This window comes from Talpa occidentalis, unplaced genomic scaffold, assembly GCF_014898055.3.
Source record: "Talpa occidentalis isolate TD23 unplaced genomic scaffold, MPIMG_talOcc4v2.1 talOcc4.9, whole genome shotgun sequence".
NCBI lineage: Eukaryota > Metazoa > Chordata > Mammalia > Eulipotyphla > Talpidae > Talpa > Talpa occidentalis.
Window position 1 is genome coordinate 21,098,536 of NW_023605305.1, and position 14,704 is coordinate 21,113,239.

General features: G+C 40.3%; 1 protein-coding gene across 5 annotated transcripts in view; it reads right to left on the bottom strand.

Annotated features, from left to right (window-relative positions):
* KIAA0319L (KIAA0319 like) overlaps positions 1-14,704 on the bottom strand; it is a 101,945-nt gene that overhangs the window by 65,244 nt on the left and 21,997 nt on the right. For 3 of the 5 annotated variants that reach the window (XM_037500611.2, XM_037500612.2, XM_037500609.2), the window contains exon 3: positions 3,976-4,502. In XM_037500611.2, coding sequence (XP_037356508.1) covers positions 3,976-4,502 — 527 coding nt within the window. Of the gene's footprint in view, positions 1-3,975; positions 4,503-5,820; positions 5,894-5,975; positions 6,021-14,704 lie in introns of those variants that run through there. The other 2 variants (XM_054690923.1, XM_037500613.2) reach the window with 2 other exon arrangements.

Sequence of the window (14,704 nt, forward strand, 5' to 3'; positions counted from 1 at the left end):
CACCAGGGGAGGTCCAAAAAATAAATCTTTAAAAAAAAAGTGAGTATATGTAGAGTTCAGAATGGCACATGGCACATAACAGCACACTCAGTAAGCATTAGGTATTGCTGCTAGCATCATCACCATTATTATTAAAGTTATCTCTACATGGATATTTCACTTAACTTGCTTGTTGAGCTTCCTGAGTTCTTTAGCTCCTTGTAGCCAATGAATTTCTCCACTCTATCTTAGCAGTCCTCTACCATAGCTACACCCTAGATCTGATAATAACCAGAACTTAGTCTACCTCCAAAATCTTAAATTCAAATATCCCATACTCTACTATCTTCAATTCTTTCAAGACTCACATTGACCCGTTCCTCCAATATCCACTTCCCATTGTGGAAACCTCTAAATACCAAGCTCCTCTACATCTTACCAGTCAGCCCCCACCCCCCATCTTAGTCTCTGTCCTACCTTCTTATACTCTCTCTCTTTCATCCAGTCTCCTGAGAAAAACCTCAATTTCCATGCCCCAATTTCCTTCTATGCAAAATTGGTAAAATTCCAATCCTGGATGAATCAAACTAGCAGCCTTTTGTTGACAGGGCTGCTGAGACCTACTGAGGAGAACCTCACACCTGGTAAGATTAGTACCACTCATAAATTCATGGTCTCCATATTCAAAGCTACCAGCAATCTTTGCATTTCCTCACCTCATCCCCTCCCCCTTACCCTTCACAATAGCTGTTTCAGAAAACCTTACTACTTTCTTAAACCTCTGATTTTCCTGCCTACTATCCTCACTCCATCTACCTCTGCTTGTACCCTCAGTAAGTGACCTATGTCACTTCAGAGAAAAACAGAGTAAGACTAGAACTACCACAATTTTCATCTACCAAACCTATAAATCTACCTTATATCTTCCCATTTCTTCCTTCCCATCACAATGAAGGAGACATCTGTTCTCCTGCTTAAGGCTACTCTTACAGGCTGAAGTCTAACCTACATGTATATAATGCAGTGATTCTTAAAGTGTGTTTCCCAGATCACCAGCATCAGCACTCTCCAGGTACTTGTTGCAAAAGCAAATCCTCAGGCTCGACCCTAGACCCACTGAATCAGACACTAGGGAGCTGAGGGCCCAGCAATTTGGTTTTTGTTTTTGTTTTTGTTTTTTTTTTGTTTGTTTGTTTGTTTTAAAGATTTATTTACTTATTTTTATACAAGCACTGTATACAGTCAGAAGCGCGGGAGGGTGAGAGAATTCACCAGAGCTAGAGTGGGGAACAGAGCAGGCAGACTGACGAAATACATTGCTGAGGGGAGCAGCGGGAGCGGCAGGAGAGGTCTGCATGCCATGTGGGACCCTCGCCATGGAACCGGCTGCGGAGGCTGCAGACAGCTTTGCAGCCCAGTGCTCACCGCTGCGCCACGGGGAGACCCCCAGCAATTTGTTTTTAACTAGGCTTCTAAGTTGTTCTGATGTATGCTAAAGTCTGAGGAACAAAGCTCTAAAGAATTACCTGCTCTTTAGCCCTTTCCTCAATCTTCAACCTCTTCGGTCTAGTAAAAGGTTCCATTACCTAAGAGCCTCCTATTTGATTTCCCCGTTTAAAGTCTTGCCCTTCTCCAAACTATTCACCACACAGGAACATACCTGATGACGTTATTCCCTGCTTAAAATTCTATAATGACTTCCCACTAATCTTAAAATAATGACCTCAGGGCCTCCTGCTGGCACAAGAGATTAAGCCTCAGCACTAGCAAACTATCACCAGCCACTGCAGCATAAGTTCGATCTCCAGGCCAGGGAGCATTAAACCACATGGCGCAGCAGTAGATCCTTCTGTTCTGCTCCCCACTCTGTCTCTGGTGAATCCTCTCACCACCACCCCTCCCCGCACCTCTGGCCTATTTTGTATGCATAAATAAATAAAAATAAATCATTAAAATAAATCTTTAATGACTTCAAGATTCTGCACACCTCTCAAGTCTCTTCTTTCATGACTAGATCTCTTACAAGATCTCTCTCAATTTCATATTGCCATACTTTAGTGTACCCAACAAATGCTGAAATTGTTATTCCCTCTGCCTGAAATACTCTTTGCCTATTTCTTTTCTTAACTCCTTTATGTATTTCAAATCTCAGCTTAAAATTTCCTTACTTAGGATATCCTAAGCTTACCCTTTATTTTCAGCTAGGTTCCTGTTAGATACTCATATAGCACTCTGCCATCTATTCTTTCATAACTTACATCAAACCTATAGTTATTATAAATGTAATGTCTATTTTATTTGCTAGAGTATAAGACCTTTATAAGACCTATTATTATAAATATTACTATAATATTCTTAGTACCTAGCTTAGTATAGTATCACATAATTGCTGAATGACTAAGCCTTCTCATAGACTGTGCCTCTGTCCAGCATGTTTTCACTGCCTTTAGCCCCATAGTGAAATCCTACATATCCTTCAAGAAATAAGTTAAAAATCTCTGTAAAGTGGACCTCCCCGGTGGCGCAGTGGTTGAGCGCTGGGTTGCAAAGCTGCCCACAGCCTCTGCAGCACTGGTTGGATCCCCAGCTGCTCCCCAGCCACCGGAGGAGGGTCCCACATGGCGCGCAGATTTCTCCTGCTGCCTGCTGCTCCCCTCAGCAGTGTACTTCAGTCCTTCTGCCTGTTCTGCTCCCCGCTCTGGCTCTAGTGAATTCTCTCACCCTCCTGCGCTTCTGACTGTACCCAGTGCTTGTATAAATAAATAAATAAACAAACAAACAAATAAATAAATAAAATCTCTGTAAAGTATTCTCTGTACACACACAACAATTGCCTGTTAAAGCAGATCACTTTTCCTTTTGTGTTTCTACTGTATTGTGTACATAAACTTACTAATTCAATAATTATGCACTATTATAAATACCTCTTCATGTCTGAGTCTCCACTAAATTGTAAAGTCCCTGAGGACATGAACCATGTCTTGTTCATCTTTGTGTTTCTTGTGTTAAAATTTACCTGAAACTGATAATAGGTGTCCATAAACATTTAAGGACATATAAAAACTAATACTGTATCTCTAATATTGCAGTGAAAGGCTTTTTGTAATATTAAATCTGGATTCTGATTCTGGGTTTGCTGTACATCATGCATATGATCAAACTGTTTAACCTCTTTGGACCTCAGTTCCCTCACTAGTAAAATGGGACTAATAATACCTACTTGCAAATATTGCTATGAAAACTAGACAAAATGACACAGTACAACGATTAGCACACACAATGCCTGGCAGGTAGCATAGCAGCCTCCCCACACTGGTTTTAATTTGATAGAAACAACTAGGACAAAACAAATACAAAAATAAGTCATGGCAATCATACAGTGAGTCATTCCTTTTAATCATTTGCCCAGGAAGATCAACAATGAAGAAACATAATAAGCAGACCAAACTCTACTGCTGGTATCTCCCTTGACATACAAAGCTTGGAGTGAATTCACACCCATGACCTCTTGGCTAACAGCCACATCCAGCTCCCTAGCCCAGCAGATGAGGTCTTAATATGTAATATCAGGCATGGTTACTGCAGACTGGATTAGGAACTACCTCATAAGTAATGTGTTTACAGACAGGAGACTGGGGAGGTGGAGGAGAACTTGACTATAACCACATCAATCAAATGTTTTGCAATCTGGCACAAAACATTTCAGAAGATTAGTGGAGACCACCCACACAAATGTACTTACCTGTAGTCAAGAACCAGCTTAGACTAGACAATGAGAAGCTTTTTGCTTTTACCAAAATAATGGCCAGATTTGCATGGAGTGAACATCTCTAAAAACAAATTACCATTTTACATCTGGGCTGCACCCTCTAAGATGACTCCAAGCAACTTTATACACATATTCCTCAGTCCATGGGTGTTACACACAAGCACTAGCTTCACTGCTCATGTGTGCCAAATGTAAAAGCATTTGCTCCTTATTCATAATACACTTACCTCTGCTGAGTCATTGGTATTCAGATCACTTAGTTCCTTGGAGTCATTCATTTCAGAATGCTGTGCCGGTATAGGGGTAACTACTTCACTGGGACTCTCTCTCTTCTGAAGCTTCCTGATTAAATTCTGCCAGTCATCTGAAGATACAGCAGGCCTGGATGGAGTTCTGGGTGGACTCAGCCTCTTCCACGATGCCCTGCTCCAACCAAGCCCCAGAATATGTGGTACATCATCTTCAGGTGGAATGTCCAAATCATCTGCAGTTTGGATTTTTTTAAAAAACACCAGCATGGAATTGGAAGAGTCTGTCCTAAAAGTCCGGCAGCTCTGGGGAATGCTGCAGTCTGCCTGAATACACATCCCTTCTAACCACCAAAAGGCGTGGCAGGCAGAGTCCTGGCAGCAGGCAGCCCAACATGACTGGAGAGAGGGGGTTCCTTCGAGAAGCTGGAGGTGATTTTCTCCTCCAGATTTCAGGCCAACTCCAAATTGTGTCTTTGCCTGCTGGCACCTGCTCTCACTGGCATCTAAAAACAAGAATAAAAATATTTTAAGATGAAATAAAAACAGAGACTACTGCTCTGTAAAGAGCCCTGAACACTAACAATCGAGGCTATTTTGAAGACTGTTTTTTAAGAGGGTGGGAAAGCTGTCGAGTAAGTGGAACAGAAGAAGCAAAAGAGTGTTTTTTGGCTCAGATATTGTAGCTCGTAGAAGTACTATTCCACATTCATTGTTGATTCTCCTTCTCAATGAGTCCCTTCCACATAGACCTTTTTTATACAGAACTCCCGTTCATAAAACAGAAAGAACAAAACAAAAGAGCTCTTCTAGTGAAAAAGTGAGGAGGGGCTAGGGATTGGGGGGGTGGGGGAGAGAAGAATCCTACCACTTGTCCTCCCAATTATGTCCTAGAAATTTCTCAGGATAGCATGAGGACTGTGGGACCAGAAGAGCAGGTAGCTAAATAAGCTGGAATATTTCCAACGCTGAACTGAAAGCAACACAAACCGAGTACTCTTGACTTCCTACAAGTTACAGATTCATCTGTTTTCTAACCAACTGAATGCCAAAGTCAGGTGGTCTTATATATGGTATCAGCCAAAGTAGTAATCTAGCTTACTAAAAATTTTAATCTGAGGCTGGAATGAATTTATTAACATCATCATAAGAAATAAAGGAATATAAGTACAACAGACCTACTATGGCTAACCTAGATATTATGGTCCAAAATTCTAGCTAATACTGCTATGAATAAACTTTTGGGCTCAGGAGTTATTTCAAGCACAACACTGATTTTCCTGAAATACTATCTCACTTCTGTTTTCTTAGCTAAAGTCAACAGGACCTCCCTGGTGGTGCAAGGGGTTAAGTCTCAGCACTACAAAGCTATCAGCAGCCACTATGGCATGAGTTCAACCCCCAGCTAGGGAGCTAACCCATGTAGCATAGCAGACCTCCACTGTCTCCCTGCTGCTCCCCTCAGTAGTGTATTTCAGTAGATCCACCTGTTCTGCTCTCCACTCTGTTTCTGGTGAATCCTTGCACCACCACCACACCACCCCCTGCCCCCACACACATACACCCCTGGCCTACACTCCAGCTCTTGCATAAATAAATAAATAAATAAATAAATAAATAAATAAATAAATAAAGTCAACACAAGTTCCAAATGAAAATGGTTATACAGACTTCATTTTAAGGAATTAATTACATAGATGTCTATAACCAACTGTGGTCAGGGTTCTACAGGGCCACACCAAGGTGAAGCAAGAGAAGTGCATTGGGTGCAAAATTTAAGGAGATACTCACTTCTACAGATACGGAAGTACAATGTTGGTTTACCTGATCTTAAGAGTTGAGTACTTCCTTTAAATTTCATGCCTGAGGTGACCTGTTCTTCACCTGAGCTCTGGTTCTGGGGTTGTAAAATACATTTTAGAATTACATATAGAAAATATGCAGTAGAATCAAAGCACCAAAGAAATGAATGACCATACCTGCATGTACACATAACCGACAAAGGCTCTGGTGAGACTAGAGAAACAGTCTGAAAATCACAAAAAAAAAACCTGACTCCAAGGAAATACTTAGTGTTTGACTGAACATTAATTTATGCATGTGTAGGTAAGGGAAAAGGAATTCAGCACAAGGGAAATTAGATAATATTTTGAACTGAATGAAAATGAAAAAGCACTTCAAACTTTGTGAGATACAGTTATAAAAATGTTTAGAGGAACAATAGCTTTAAATGCTTATTTCTTTAAAGAAGACAAGTCTAAAACTCAGTGATTTTGGGCCTCCCCGGTGGCGCAGCGGTTGAGCGCTGGGTTGCGAAGCTGCCCGCGGCCTCTGCGGCGCCGGTTCGATCCCCGGCTGCTCCCCGGCCACCGGAGGAGGATCCCACATGGTGTGCAGACCTCTCCTGCCACCCGCTGCTCCCCTCAGCAGAGTACTTCAGTCCTTCTGCCTGCTCTGCTCCCCGCTCTGGCTCTGGTGAATTCTCTCACCCTCCCGCGCTTCTGACTGTACCCAGTGCATGTATAAACAAAACAAACAAATATAATAAATAAATAAATAAAAACATGCCTCTATAAAAAAAAATAAATAAATAAATAAAACTCAGTGATTTTAAGACACATACAGGAGAATGCCCTGCAATGACAGAGGCAGAGATTGCAATGATTGAGCAGCTAGTCAAGAAAACACCATAAGGGGCCTCCCTGGTGGCTCAAGGGGTTAAGTCTCAGCACTATGAAGCTATCCACAGACATTGCAGCATGAGTTTCTATTCCCTGCCAGGGAGGTGACCCACATGGTGCAGCAGACCTCTCCTGACTTGCCTGCTGCTCCCCTCAGCAGTGTATTTCAGCCAATCCACCTGTTCTGTTCCCCATTCTGTCTCTGGTGAATCATCTGGCCTGTACCATAGTTCCTGTGTGCATAAATAAATAAATCTTAAAAAAAAAAAAAAAGAAAGAAACCACCATGAATTGATATTGACCACCAGATGCTAGGAAGAGTCAAAGAAGGATTCTACTCAAAATCTCAAAAGGAATCAACCCTGCCCACACCTTGATTTTGGACTTCTAGTCGCCAGAATTATTGACTTATGCAAGATTCTCTGCCCTTGTGTGGTATGAATCTGGGAGTTCAGGAGACAGGCAGCTCCAACACTACCAAAAGCCTAAATCAAAGGATCACCAGCATTTGGGGATGTAGGTAAGGCCTTTACCCAGATTGACTAGAGATAATGGTAAGCCATTCAGTGGACATGTACAGGGAGGTGATGTTGGAACACTATAGGAATCTGGCATTTGGGGGGCTTATGTATTCCAAACCAAAATTAATCATCCAACTGGAGCAAAGGCGAAGGACTTGATGGAGGTGTAAGAAGTTCCACCAAATGCCTCTGCATCTTTGGTTTAAAACAAAGATGTCAGCCCTAAAGCAAAATACTCCTGAAGGATTAGCTCTGTAATGGTGAACAAAAAATGTCATGACTGATACAGATTAAAAGGACAGAAGCTCCAAAAAGAAGCAGTACTATAATGTGGAAAACTCTTCAAATATAATACCTCTCTTATTAATTACCAAAGAAATTATATTAGTGGAAAATCTCATAAATGTAAAGTGTGGAATAGCCTTTAAGAGCTGCTCATCTCTTTTCAATCATAGAATTCACATAAGCAAGTAACCTTTTAGATGATAGATGTATTAATATGAGAAATTGTTCAAGAAGCACTCAACAAGTATTAATCATCAGATAATTCATTTTAGAGAGACACCCTGTAAATGCAATAAATGTGGCTTTCAGAAAAAATCCTACCCTTTTAAGTCATCAGAGAATTTATACCAGTCAGAAACTCTACAAATGTAAAGACTGTGGGAAAGTCTTTTTTCAGGAGGCAGGTCTTACTCACCATAGAGAATACATAGTGGAGAGAAGCCCTTTAAATATAATGAATATAGTAAAGCTTTCAGGGATAACTCAACGTATTGGAACATCAAAAAATCCACAGGAGGGCCTCCCTGGTGGTGCAGGAGATAAAGACACAGCACTATCAACCAATAAAAAACACAACAAAATCAATGATCTACACTTTTAACATAAAAGCTAGAAAAAGAAGAGTAAATTATACCCAAAATAACTAAAGAAAGGAAAAGATAATGGTAAGAGTAACCAATGAAACAGCAAAGAGAAAAAAACAGCCAATACAGAAAATCAATGAAACCAAAATCTGGTTATTTGAAAAATCAATGAAATTGATAAAGCTCTAGTCATATTGATGACAGAAAAAAGGACAATAGTCACAAATTAACAATATCAAAAATGAAAAAAGGAATACGACTACTGGTTCAGTAAACGAGCGTGAGAAAACTATGGCCCAAGGGCCAACTCCAACTGTTGCCTATTACTGTAAATAAAGTTTTATTGGAATATAGTCACACCCATTTATTTATGTATTCTCTCTGGCTGTTATTGTTCTATAATGGCAGAATTTAGAAGTTGGAAGAGAGTTAAGGCCTGCAAAGTCTGGCCCTTTAAGAAAGTCTGCCAATTCTCTAAAAGAATATGCCTCAGTTTGACTACTTACTATGAGTAGAGTCCAAATTTATATGTAATTTTTTAAAGATTGATAAGTTGCAAATCATTTTAATTTTTTTTAAGATTTATTTATTTATGCATACAAGAGCTGGGGTACAACAGGCCACAGATGCAGGGGATGAGAGGATTTACCAGAGACAGAGTGGGGAACAGAACAGGCAGATTGACTGAAATACACTGCTGAGGGGAGCAGCAGGCCAGACAGGAGAGGTCTGCCTCACCATGTGGGTAGGTTGCTCCCTGGCCCTGCGTAGGAGTTGGGAGGGGATCGAAGTGCTGCAGAGACTGCAGATTGCTTCACTGCATGGTGCTTAACCCCTTGAGCTACCAGGGAGGCCCTAATTTTGACTTTTATAGAGATGCAAATTATTTCTGTCTGATAGAGCAGACAACTTCAAAAGGTTTTCCCTGTAGTTTCATACTTAACTTACAAACTTATTTTCCCTATAAGTTTTAAACTTAACTTACAAACTTATTTCATCCCTCTTTTCCTGACTCTTCCCATAAATCTATGTTCCTCAAAAGCAGGTTAACCATCCCCTAGTTCCTTCATTCATGAATTAAATAAATCTCTGACATGTTTCCTTTATATTTGTGAGATGAATGTCTTCAAGTATTGGAATTCATACTTTGAAACACACAGAAGGTTCACATTTTCACTTACAGAGGCCACAAAACACAGAATTAACAAATTTCAGGGAAAGAAGTTTTTTCAAAACATTTAATTTAGATATTCCCTGGTGGCACAGGAGCTATCAAGCTATCACCAGCCACTTTAGCATGAGTCCAATGCCAAGCCAGGGAGCTAATCTACATGGTGCACAGACCTCTCCTGTCTCATATGCTACTCCCCTCAGCAGTGTATTTCAGAAGATCTGCCTGTTCTGCTCTCACCTCTGTTTCTGGTGAATCCTCTCATAGCCGGCACCTCTGGGCTATACCCCAGTTCTTGTATACAAGAATAAATAAAATCTTTAAAAAAAAAAACAAAACATTTAAACAGAAAAGAACTTAGTGTGTAGCCCTTGAAAGACTTCCCAAATCTAGCAGTGGCCTGCAAAGTTCTATTTGGAATGGCCTCAATCTCTCTAGACTCATCTTTCACTTTTGAGACTTTGATCTATGTGCTCAAATCATATTGGTCTTCTCTCAGTTTTTAAAAATAACTTTACTCTCCTCTCCCACAGGATAAGTAAAAGTAAAACATGGGTGAGATTACTCAGCAAGAAAGGGAGACGAGAAGAAGTGTAGGATTCATCTTCATGTCCCTCCTTATCCAGCTTGGATTTTATGGTGCATCACTTCAACCTCCCCGGCACTAATATTATTAGCACCTTTATGTGTGGGGAAATAGCAGTCATGGATGAATTTAACTGTCCTGAGAATAAATGGGAAAAAAATCCCCCACAGCACAGATAGGTCCCACTGTATATAAATGATCTCTTCATTCTCATCAGCAGTGGCTGTCCTGCACGTCCCTACTTTCATGTACTTTTCCCAATTTCTCAGAGTAGCCATTTCAGATCTTCTCCATTTTTTTTGAAAATTCAGGTGCCCTTACCTCACAGTTAGTTAATATCTTTATCTCCATATTCATTCATCTATACAACAAATAATAGCAAGAATCTGTTTCATGCAGGCATTGTCTAGATAATGCTTATATATAGATGGGGAGATAGAATCAAACAAACACAATAAAAAAAGCAGGATTAGAAACCAATGTAAGTGCTCTGAAGGAAAGAAATTCAGCCTTGATAAAGGTACATAAATTTTTAATTTATTGAACAAATATTATTACATATGTGACAAGATATTAAAGATATTCACTATATGTTGTTTGAAATACATCTATTAATAGAGAATTGGTTAAATAAAAAAGACCCATACGGTTGTTGGGATAAATAAGGTCACTCTATATGGTGTTCACATGGAAGGGAAAAGGGGAGAATACAATGATAATGCATGTATATGTATAGACTATTTTAGAAGAATAGTCAGGAAACTGGCATGGCCTTTAGGAAGGAAAACTAGATAGCTGGCAGACTCAAAGAGACCTGTTTGCTCAGTAAATATCCTTTTCATATATTTTGAATTTGTACAATGTACATGCATTATCTTTTTAAAAATAAATTTAAAAAATTTAAATAAACAAAAATTTCAATGGCTTGTCAAAGTTCTTAGATGAAGACCAAAACCTTTAACATAACCTAATAAGATCTTGTATGATCAGGCCCTATCTACCTTTCTGGCCCTATCTACCTTTCTGGCCCCACATTGTACTGTGATCTCCCTCCTTCACTAAGTTCCAACTCACTAATCTTTTTTTTTATTATTTAATTTAATGATAGCACATTTTTTTTTGTTTTTTTAAAACATTTTATTTTATATAATTCTTACATCATTCAACAAGCAACTATAAACCAGAGACACATTATGGGGGGGGGTGGCGGGGAGAGGAAGGATTAGGGTCAAAATAAGGGGGGGTGCAATTGTATGGGGAATATAACCAAAATGAAAATGCATACTGATCTTCTTTTGTTTCTTCAATGAACCATGCTCCCTCCCCTTATGGGGCTTTGCACAAGCTGCCCTCTCTTGGAAGTTTCTTGCCTCCCTTCTTTATTTAGTTAACTCCTCATATAAGGTCTCAGTTCATCCAACCTCTAGAAAATCCTCTAGGCTAAATCAGATCTCTCTAATTATACATTCTTTTGGACCATGTCACCCCTTTCCTTCAAAGCAAAGTTAATACTTACAAAGTTACCTTTCTTTGTGTGAGCATTGGCTCAATATTTTTCCCCCACTACACTAGAAGCTCAAGATGATAGGACCATGTTTGGTTTTTTTCCTCTCACCACTATATCTCCAGATCTAGCACGAGATTTAGTACATTACATGGTAGATGCTCAAAAAATATTTTTGAATAAAAGCACAAATAAATGCATGTGTGCATGTGCATGAAGTATTAACAGCACAAATGAACTGACAGGAAATCAGGTGGTCAGGTATCAGGTGGATCATACTTAAAACACCCAGGCTAATGACAAGACTTTGGGGGTTTTTTTTAAAAGATTTATTTATTTATACAAGAACTAGGGTACAGGCCAGAGGCACGGAAGGGTGAGAGAATTTACCAGAGACAGAGCGGGAAGCAGGGCAGGCAGACAGACCAAAAACACTGCTGAGGGGAGCAGTGGACGCAACAGGAGAGGTCTACTGCGCCATTTGGGTATCTCCCTGGCCGGCTGGGAATCGAACCCATGCTGCAGAGGTTGCAGACAGCTTCACAGCGCTTGCTCAACCCGCTGTACCACCAGGGAGGCCCCTAATGACAAGACTTTGAAAAGAGATAAGGTCACAATAATGGGCGGGAAGGGGGGATGACAATCGGTAGATGAGTAATGATAAGAGCTAGGCAATGGCAGCTGTCTCAGAGAGTGTAAGTTTTTACATGGAAGTGGAGGAGTAATGTTCAAAAAGTGACAGTAAGGAGTTCTAAGGACATCCAGCACAATCTCCAAAGTAAAGGTATCTGAGATCTGGAAGAATGCACAACCATTGCCTGCAGCGCAAAGGGAAAAAGCATCCTCTCCAAGAGAAAGCTAGGTCTCAGGGTAGTCTCTCATTCTAATGTCTTAACTAACAAGTTGGGAAGGAGGGTATGGTAAGTGCAAGTGAGTTGAAAAGCCAAAGTTATATAGGAATGTCAAGAAAGATTCATACAAATTATAATGGTGAAGGTATTTTATAGCAAGAAAAAAAGGAGAAGATGGAAAAATATTATGAGGAACTGCTGACAGAATGACTATCCACTCTTGATACAAAATGACAAAAACTTTGAGGCAATTCATGGAGACTGTTTTACCAATAGAATTTGGGGGAAACACATTCAGGCTGGGGAAATGGCCCAGGGGGTTTATGAGGAATACAAGGTCATAGGGAAGACAGCAGAAAAATTCTAAATCCGTGGTTGTTGCTAGGAGCTGTGGTTAAATTCAGATTTTTGAAGAGCAGAAAATAAAAGATGAGGGAAAAACTACAAGATCCGTCAGTAGTATGTTCTAGAAAGACCTTCTTTTGCTTCCATGGTTCCCTAAAGAATGGCTATCTAAGCTATACCACTATCTGGTAGTACAGAAATGTTTCATAACCCAAACACTCCCCCCACTTTGTGAGATGACCTGGAAACCTCAGTCAGAGATAATAACGCTCTAGGTTGGAAAGATCAAGTTCAATGAGTAAAGGAACGTGGAAATTCATACAGGACACTCCAGACTCTACTTGCAACTCCTGATCACTGTACCCTTAAAATTATTACTAAAGTTTAGTAAACAGGTAAGATCTATGATTCATGTGAGTCTTTGTTTTTTTTTTTTAATATTTGTTTATTTATTTATACAAGCACTGGGTACAGTCAGAAGCGTGAGAGGGTGAGAGAATTCACCAGAGTCAGAGCAGGGAACAGAACAGGCAGACTGATGAAACACACTGCTGAGGGGAGCAGCGGGAGGCAGGAGAGGTCTGAGGGCCATGTGGGACCCTCACCCAGTTGCCGGGGATTGAACCGGTGCTGCAGAGGCTGCGGGCAGCTTTGCAACCCAACGCTCAACCGCTGCGCCACCAGGTAGGCCCACTGCGATTCATGTGAGTCTTATCTGACATTTTGATCCTCTGCTTAGCTCAAAGGAACAAAGCCTGGAGATGGTCAGATGCACTTATACTTTTGACACTGACCAGGAATAAAGGAAATGTGAAGTCTGACAGAGGTTAGCTGGCTAATACTGGTTAGAAAATTAATCCCAATAGGGCCTCCCCTGGTGGCGCAGCAGTTGAGCGCTGGGCTGCTGGTGCTGCCCACAGCCTCTGCAGCACCGGTTCAATCCCCAGCCGAGGGTCCCACATGGCGTCACAGACCTCTCTTGCCGCACCTGCTGCTCCCCTCAGCAATGTATTTCCTCAGTCTGCCTGTTCTGCTCCCTGCTCTGGCTCTGGTGAATTCTCTTACCCTCCTGCACTTCTGACTGTACCCAGTGCTTGTATAAATAAATAAATAAATCTAAAAAAAAAAACAGAAAAAAAGAAAATTAATCCCAATAGTTCCTAAAAATACTCTGATCTCTCAGTTCACATATTCAGTCAGTGGAGTTTTAAATGAGGTGTTTTTTTTTATTGTATTTTTTTTAATGTTGTTCTACTAGGTGTTCAACAATGAAAATATGGGGGGTGGGTGGACAGTTCCTTCTCATTCACTAGCGAAACATAGTTCCTCCACTTAGACGGTTAAAAAACAACCATGTTAAATAGCTAAAATATAGGGGTTCTAGTTTCAGCTCTAGGTCCATCATTTACTAGTAATTTAAGTAAGTTAACCTCGCTAAGATTCTCATTCTTTTCATTGTTGTTACTCTTAAGAAAAAGAATTCATCAGAGGAGGAAGCAAGGAAGCAATGGTAGAGTCAATATTGGATTCTAGAAGTAACTTGGATAAAAGGTAAGATGAAAATAAGCTCCAATTTTAGATCAGTTCCTCTCCCTGCCCACGCCGCCATAGGCTGGCTCTGATCCCAGGGCCTAAGCAAAAGTAATACTAAATGCTTACAAAAAAGGGCTTACATTTTGGTAGAGCCTTAAGACTGAAAACCCTTTGATAAACTCTGGAACTCATTGTTGGTAGGAGTATGTAGAAAGCTTACCCAGGGTGAGAATAGGGGGGGTAAAGCCAGTCCCTTTCCTGAAAACCATAGCAAAGCAGAGAATACAAAGTTCTTCTCAAAACACAAGACTCTAAAACTAGCAGTGCTTACTTATTACCACCTCTCAAAAGACAGAATTCTAATAAATCTGGCACAAAATCTAGACCTGGTTTCATAATTCCAAGCAGCAAAGTAGAAAAGTCTATAGAATACATGAATTATTGCCAGAAGGACTTTCATCAATACTTTAGGAAGCTATGAGAAACTCTATGAAACAGCACTATTGCCTCTGGCACTCTCATGTCTCAGGTTACAAGCTCAACTTCTCCAGTTAAACTTGGAAACTGTACTGGTTGGCAACCAAGAAGAAAGCAGAGAAGGAATGCACACTATCTTAGAAAACACACCATTAAAGACACTAGAAACT